Below are 8313 nucleotides of genomic sequence, written 5' to 3'. Positions count from 1 at the left end.
AAATGCTTTCCCCATTGAAATCTTGCCCATCCCGTTCCCGCAAAGTCACCTGCACTCTCTGAGCTGGAAGGCAAAGCTGGAAGGCCTTTCTCCAACAGAGCTAACCGTTCCGCTGAACAAAGATGGACAGGAAGGTGGCTAGAGAGAGGCTGGACTACGATACGCTCAGACACAAAGGATTGTGTTTCGCGCACAACGTGCCAGGCTCGGCTAAAAACCTACCGGCATGATTTGCAGATCGAGGTGGTTTTTTTTTCCCTCCAGGAAGGAGAAAAAGGCAATGGAAAATTGGAAAGCAAAAAAAAAAAGATCACAAAAGCATTTTGCCCGAATCTGCCACTTCCCAAGCTTGATGGACTGTACAACTCCCCTCATCCCCAGCGCAATACAGGTAGTCCTCCACTTACGGCCACAACCGAAGCCCCAAAATCTCCGCAACCTTTTACGACCTTTTCTCCACGCTCGTTAAGCGAATCGCCGCCGTTCGTTCGGCGATTCCTGCGGTCGTAAAGCGAATCGACCTCCCCCCATTGAATTTGCCCATCCAAAGCCGGCTGGGAGGGCCACACATGGCAATCAAAACACACACACACACACACCCCTGGGACAGGATGCTGTGACCGTCCTAAATACAGGCCTGTTGCCAAGCACCCGAATTTTGAACACCTGACCGATGGTCGTAAGTGCGAAAAAGCGGCTGTTAAGTCAGGCTTTTCCGTGATGTCGTAATTTCGGTCAGTAAATGAACGGGTGTAAGTCAAGGACTAGCTGTGACACTAGAGCAGGGGTCTTCGAACTTGGCCCTTTTATGACTTGTGGACTTCAACTCCCAGAATTCCTCAGCCAGCGTGCCTGGCTGAGGAATTCTGGGACTCGAAGTCCACAAATCATAAAAGGGCCAAGTTTGAAGACCCCCTGTAGTAGAGAAAATGTTAGCCTCTCTCAAACGCAGACCGGCAGAGGGTGGCCTGTCCCTCATTGTGGTCTAGCCACCCACAAGTCTTCTCTTTGGCAGCGGCCAGCCAAAACTTCCCATTTTGGGAAGCTGGCATGGATTTTGCCTCCCCCCCCCCACACGGCAATGTTCTGCCAGGAAGCCTTGCCTGGTCCTGAGCCAAAGACGGTTTGAATTCTTGCACCTGCTTAAACAATGAAACGTGGGGATTTTTCCAGCTCGCTCAACCATCCCAGCTTCTATTGTTCAACGGTGCTGTTTATGCTTGGCCTACAAAAAACTACAACAACAACGCAAACCCTTCGGCTTGAAGTTGGTTCCCAGGGCGAAGCCCATCAAGGGGTGCCATGCCCCCCCTGGAAAGAAATCAGCCTGGCATCCGATTGGACCGCCTTGCCGTTTCTCCTTCCCCTCCTGAGCAATAGGCGTGCAGGGGAGGGACCCAGGCTTAACCGCGCGGTGCCAACGACAGGACTATGCCATCGGCGGGGTGGGCAAGCACACGCAGGATGCCCGTGATGTCACTTGCACAAAGCGATCCCGTGGGTGGGACGTCGCTGGTGCAGTGGCACCCCCGATTCTCATCCGAGTGGGGGAGCAGATGGCGGCATTCTTCTTTGCAATGAATTATAATTTGGGGGCGGGGGGATGTTGGGGTTTCTTGAAAGAAGAGGAGTGTGCGTGCCATTCTTATGGTGCCCAGCAAGTCTCCAAATGAGGCTGCTCAAACCCATGACTGCAAAGGTAATATTCCCATCATCCCCGGCCCCCGTAATCAGGCCTGTCCCCTCTTGAAAATGTTGAGTGAAGAAGAGTTTTTTTTCCCAGTAAACAGTAAACAAAAGGCAATAGCAGAGATCATTATTTCTAGCTGGACAGGGATGGAGAGTAGATTCCATGGTGCCCTCTCAGCTGGCGAGTTCCAGTCCTGCCTTAGGCTCCGCAAACCCCACCTCCTTCAAACACTGATGATGTTACCTAGTTGGGTCATGCAACGTCTGCAAGAAAACCACCCAGCTCAGAGAGCACCAAGGACCCCACAGTCCTTTCCTCCTCCTCCTCCTCCTCCTCCTCCTCCTCCTCCTCCTCCTCCTCCTCCTCCTCCTCCCTTCTAGCACTGATGATGTTACCTAGTTGGGTCATGAAATGTCTGCAAGAAAACAATGAAGCTCAGAGGACCCCACAGTCCTCCTCCTCCCCCCTTTCTAACACGGATGATGTTACCTAGTCTGGTAACGAAACGTCTACAAGAAAACCACCCAGTTCAGAGAGCACCAAGGACCCCAGCCTAATCAAGGACCACTCCCACCAACACAGACAGGACAAGCCACTTGGACATAGAGAAAGAACAAACCCCGCTCCCTTCCAGCACTGATGATATTACCTAGTTGGGTCAGGAAACGTCTGCCAGCAAACAGCCAAGCTCAAGACAGTTACATTTTATTTCCTCCATCGTCCGTCTTGACATGCCTCTTGGCCACCAAGCTTGAATCGGGAAGAGAGTGCAAGGGATCACCGCATGATCCTGACCCACCCCCCCCAGGATGGAAAGGATTTTTAAGATTAAAAGGACACAAGGGATCTCCAGGTGGGAAGAACCAAGTGCCCCCTCCCCACAAAGTCCCGGAAATAACCGTTTGGGCAAATGTTTTTCTTCAGCTGCAAATTTGCAAAACAGAAAAAATAATAATAATCAAAAGTCTTGGGAGAGGTCAAGGGGCTCACCCCTCACCTGTTGGAGTGCCCACCCAGCCCTCGCCAACGGCCGCTATACGTTGGAAACCTTCTGGGCCTCTCTCGCCTGTCGGAGTCCGTAAAGCCACTTGATCACCCGAGCGTTGCGCTCGATGATGGAGATCCCGTACGGCATGCGCTCGGCTTGTTTGTTCTCCAAAGTGACGGTGCTGCGTCGGGAGTGGGTCCCAGCCGAGCTGCTGGTACTGACACTGTGGAACTTGACCGACACGATATCCGAGCTGGCTCGAGTGAACCTCTCCATCTCCATGTCTCCGACGTCCTCGGGATCCAAACCACAGTAGTTGAAGAAGCGCTCCAAGTCGGCCGTGGCCCGGGAATATCGGTCGCTCAGGTCCGATTTGGAACGGTGCAACAAGGTTTGACGTTTCGCGCTCTCGGTCCGTGGCTCCCCCCGAGGGCTTGGGCAGCTGAGAGGGGTGGCAGGCAGGTTTTTGGGGGGCACCGCTGGGGCAGGGAGCGGAGACAGCTGGATGGTCGGCGCACCTCTCTTCTGCAAGACCCCGCAGGGCCGTACGTCCACCCGGCGGACGGCCACGATGCTCGACGGCTTGGAGGAGGCCGAGCTTTGGGAAACTTTGCTCATGTCGGCCGTGGCCTTCTTCTTCGGGGTGGAAGGCAGGCTGTCCAGATCCCGGCGACGGACCTCGGAGGCCCACGGGCGCTCCGAAGGGCTCATCTCCGGCTTGGGGAAAGCCAGGGGGCTGTCGCAGAAATTGATCAGGTTGTTGAGGATTTCCAAGTTGAGGGAGGATTTGGGCCCGCCGCCTTCTCCCCGCCGGCCCGCCTGAGGGGTCTTGCGGTTGGGGGTGAACATCGCCCGCCTGACCCCCGGGGTGAAGAGCGGCTGTTTGAGCACCAGGGGCCGGACGGGGTCCTGCTTGGTGGTGGCCACTTGCTGGCTCTTGACGTACTTCGCCTTGTCGGCCTCCAGACGCTCCACTGCGCTGAGCTTCCGGGAGGTGCCGCTGCTGACCAGTGGCCGGCGGAAATACTCGGGCCCCTTGTGGAGGATGCGGAAGGGCATGGCGGAGGTGAAGGGGGCCGTGGCCGAGACGGTGCTCATGGCACGGCTGGCTTGGAGGGTCTCCACCGGCATGGTGGGCTGGCGCTGCCTGATCCCCAAGAGACTTCTTGTGCAGTAGCCCCGGAGAAGGATTCACATACCCTGAGCTGACTGGCTGTTGTCAAGCCCTGGAGCGGTCTCTAACTGGCAGGCAGGGAAGCTTTCCAGACAGATGACAGCCTGCAAACGGGAGAAGGCAGAGAGAGAGAGAGGGGGGGGTCTCTCACCGCCTGGCTGGAGCAGTCCCGGTCCCCGCTGGCGGGCAAGGGCAGCTTTCCAGACGGAGCGCAGCCTGCCAAGAAGGCGCCGAGATCAACAGCCCCCAGTCTCCGCTGGCAGGCAGGGCAGCTTTCCAGACGGACGACAGCCTGCAAAGGAGAGAGAGAGAGAAGGCACGGAGATCAGCCAGGGGGTGGTGGTCTTCCGGGGTGTCTGAGCCGAGCAGCTCCGCTCTGCTAGCCGGGCAGGGCAGCTTTCCAGACGGACGGCAGGCTGCAAAGGAGAGAAGGGCGCAAGGATGGGCAGCCCCAGGCTCCTCTGGCTGGGCAGGGCAGCTTTCCAGACGGACGGCAGGCTGCAAAAGGAGAAAGAGAGAGAGAAGGCACGGAGAGCTGGCCTCTCCCGGCGCGTCTGGAGCGCTGCTCGCCTCGCCTCGCCCGGGCAGAGTCCGCAGACAAAGGCAGCAGCTGGGCGAGGAGCCGGAGCGCCCGGTTGCCTATTTCAAGGCGCAGGCCCCGCCCACCCCTCTCCGCGGGGGCCGCCGGCCCAGCCAATCAAGGGCGGCAGGGCCACTTCAAATGCCAGCTCTGACCTATCACGAGCAGGCGGAGGAAGCCCTGCGGGGGGGGGGGGTTAGGGGTGGGTGGAATAGATTCATTGAATGAAAAGAGCCCCCGCGGGAGAAAACCGCGGAGAAAAAGACGGAGCGACGTTTTCCATCTGGTCCGGGCTGCAGACCCCACCCCACGGCTGGGGGTGGAGGGGTGGGGGAGGAAGAGGAGGCTGGATCCCCCTTTCTCCTGTCCTCCTTCTGGTCCTCCTCCTCCTCCTCCTCCTCCTGCTCCCTCGAAGCCCCCCCCCCCCCTCCAGGACCCTGACATCACCTGCGCTCTTCCCACGTTACTCAACCTGGCCCGCGCTCGCGCAAAACCTTGGGTTTTTCCCGGGGATCTCGCCCCCCCCCACTTAAAATCGTAAAAGAAGAACCGAAGGGACGTGGGGAGGGGGGTGGGAAGAGAGGCCAGGTCTCTCACTGCTGGGTGAAGACATTCCGCCCAGCTTAGCAAGGGCCGAGCCGGGTCAAGGGTGTCGTGTGAAAGCGCCCGCCCGCTCAATAGGGAAGGAACGGGTCAGAGGGAACCAGCCTGCGTTCCTCTTCCGGGTCTGGTTTGGGCAAGGAGGGTTTTCCATCAAGGGCAGGAGGCGGAGGGGCGCCTGGGGGGTGGGGTGGGGGTGGGGTGGGGGGCTGCGAAAGGCCCAGCAGAGTGGTGGAGAGGTGGATTTCCACACAACCCCTTCCGGATTTGGGTTGGGAATTGGATCACATCCCCAGGACAAAATATATCAGAATGGATAATGCGGGGGGGGGGGGGGGGAAACTCAACAGTGGGGTTCGGTCTCCTTCGTTAGACAAAAGTGGGGTGTGGTTTTTTTATTTATTTACACCGTGCCATTTTTAAAATATTTTTTTTACAAATAATGAGGCGAACAGCCTGATACGCTTTCTTCCTCCTATTTCCCCCATAACAACAACCCTGTGAGGTGGGTGAGGCTGAGAAAGAGAGACTAGTCACCCAGCTGGCTTTCTGGCCTAAGGTGGGACTAGAACTCTCAGTCTCCTGGTGATTGGCCCGAAGCCACCCAACTGCCTTTCATTCATAAGATGGGGCTAGACCTCCCCATCTCGGGTTGATTGGACCACGATCCCCCAAGGGGCTTTCATGCCTAGGGCGGGACTAGAACTCCCCGGCTCCTAAGGATTGGCCGAAAGTCACCTAGCTGGCTTTCATGTCTAAAGCAAACTAGAACTCACAGTCATCTATCAATCTATCTGTCTGTCTGTCTGTCTGTCTGTCTGTCTATCTATCTATCTATCTATCTATCTATCTATCTATCTATCTATCTCCATCTCTATCTCCATCATCTCTCCATCTCTATATCCATTCTATCTATCTGTCTGTCTATCTATCTATCTATCTATCTATCTATCTATCTATCTATCCATCTATCATCTATCTATCTATCTCCATCTCTATCTCCATCATCTCTCCATCTCTATATCCATTCTATCTCTCTATATCTATCTATCTATCTATCTATCTATCTATCTATCTATCTATCTATCTATGTCTCTCTCTCTCTCTCATATCTATCCTATCTATCTATCTATCTATCTATCTATCTATCTATCTATCTATCTATCTATCTATCTATCTATCTATCTATCTATCATCTCTCTGTGTCTATCATCTCTGTGTTTATCTATCTATCTATCTATCTATCTATCTATCTATCTATCTATCTATCTATCTTTATTTCCATCTCTATATCCATCATCTCTCTCCCTTTTTCTACATCTCTGTATCCATCACCTCTCTTTCATCACATCTATCAATCTATTATCTCTATATCTCTATTTCAATCTACCTATTTATCTATATCTATCCTTCATCTGTGTACCTGCCTGCCTGCCTGCCTACCTACCTCTCTCTCTCTCTGCCTCTTCTTTTGAAGTGAAATAATTTCAGACATAATGTATATTTCATGTGTCTTTCTGCTAAGCGGCCTGGATGGCAATCCTTCACTGGCTCCTTCAGCCAGCTCACCTGTTTACTGAATTCATCCCTTTTCTGCATTTCCGTCATACCTTGTGCCCTAAACTACCACAACAGGACAGGATTCTCACTGCAGGCTCAGCGACTGGGGGGGAGGGGGGGAAGCAAACAGATTTAACAGGTTGCGCAATGACAGTGTTATATCACAACCGTTGCGTATCTGCTCTTGGAATGCTTTCAAGGTTGATCAGGATTTAAATAGAGTCTAATCGTGCATTGTTTAAAAAATGGTATTGTTTTGTTTTGACGGCTAGCAGAGCTGACTGTCTTTTGTGGTTTACTTGTGGACTTCAACTCCCAGAATTCCTCAGCCAGCAAAAGCTGGCTGAGGAATTCTGGGAGTTGAAGTCCACAAGTCCTAAAGTTGCCAAGGTTGAGGACCCCTGGTTTAATGCAACCCCTTAACAGGAGGCCATTCTGATTGGCAAATCAGATTTGCTTGGCTCCCCGAGAGAAGCAACCATGGTAGGAAAGATGCCCTAAAAGGGTAGATTTTAGATACAATAAAAGAAATATAAACATATATTAAAAGGGTTATAGAAGGTCAGCGCGCCACCATGGCGTTTGCATTACAGTTTCCTCCTAAAACCGCATTCTAATTCTCTACGCCAGTTTATCTTCAACTTTGGCCACTTTAAAGATGGATGGACTTTAATGCCCAGAATTCCCCAGCCAACGTGGCTGACTGGGGAATGCTGGGAGTTGAAGTCCACCCATCTTAAAAGCCGCCAAATATTGGCTATATTCAGCCAACAGAACTCTCTCAGAGACTTAGCAAAACTTGGTTAGTTTTACTCTGTTGGCTTTGTGTATATGGAGCAAATTTCAGCTTGTTTGGTCTAGTGCAGGGGTAGGCAACCTCGGCTCTTTTATGACTCGTGGACTTCAACTCCCAGAATTCTTAAGCCAGCATGGGGGAACTATGGTCCCCTCATGACTCCTGGACTTCAACTCCCAGAATTCCTGAGCCAGCATGGGGGAAACTATGGCCCCTTCATGACTTGTGAACTTCAACTCTCAGAATTCCTGAGCCAGCATGGGGGAACTATGGCCCCTTCATGACTTGTGGACTTCAACTCCCAGAAATCCTGAGCCAGCGTGGGGGAGCTATGGTCCCCTCATGACTTTTGGACTACAACTCCCAGAATTCCTGAGCCAGCATGGGGGAACTATGGCCCCCTCATGACTTTTGGACTTCAACTCCCAGAATTCCTGAGCCAGCACGAGGGAAACTTTGGCCCCTTCATGACTGGTGGACTTCAACTCCCAGAATTCCTGAGCCAGCATAGGGGAACTATGGCCCCCTCATGACTCGTGGACTTCAACTCCCAGAATTCCTGAGCCAACATAGGGGAACTATGGCCCCCTCATGACTGGTGGACTTCAACTCCCAGAATTCCTGAGCCAGCACGAGGGAAACTTTGGCCCCTTCATGACTGGTGGACTTCAACTCCCAGAATTCCTGAGCCAGCATAGGGGAACTATGGCCCCCTCATGACTCGTGGACTTCAACTCCCAGAATTCCTGAGCCAACATAGGGGAACTATGGCCCCCTCATGACTGGTGGACTTCAACTCCCAGAATTCCTGAGCCAGCATGAGGGAAACTTTGGCCCCTTCATGACTGGTGGACTTCAAATCCCAGAATTCCTGAGCCAGCAGGGCTCAGCTTGGAAACCTCTCCCTTTCTCCTCAGCTTGGCTG

General features: G+C 53.4%; 1 protein-coding gene across 1 annotated transcript; it reads right to left on the bottom strand.

The window, feature by feature from the left end:
* Nucleotides 1-2091: 2091 nt before the first annotated feature.
* LOC310650724 (protein FAM110A-like) lies at nt 2092-4331 on the bottom strand. Its single transcript, XM_083380307.1, has one exon. It carries the CDS (start codon nt 3807-3809, stop codon nt 2724-2726), a length of 1086 nt encoding a protein of 361 aa, XP_083236433.1. The 5' UTR covers nt 3810-4331; the 3' UTR covers nt 2092-2723.
* Nucleotides 4332-8313: the final 3982 nt, after the last annotated feature.

This window comes from Vipera ursinii (genome assembly GCF_947247035.1).
Source record: "Vipera ursinii genome assembly, contig: scaffold_252, whole genome shotgun sequence".
Taxonomy (NCBI): Eukaryota; Metazoa; Chordata; class Lepidosauria; order Squamata; family Viperidae; genus Vipera; species Vipera ursinii.
This window is presented reverse-complemented; position numbering and strand designations above follow the sequence as displayed.

What these genes read in the sequence shown, in the direction of transcription:
- LOC310650724 (XM_083380307.1), bottom strand. Translation starts at nt 3,809, where the DNA reads ATGCCGGTGGAGACCCTCCAAGCCAGCCGTGCCATGAGCACCGTCTCG.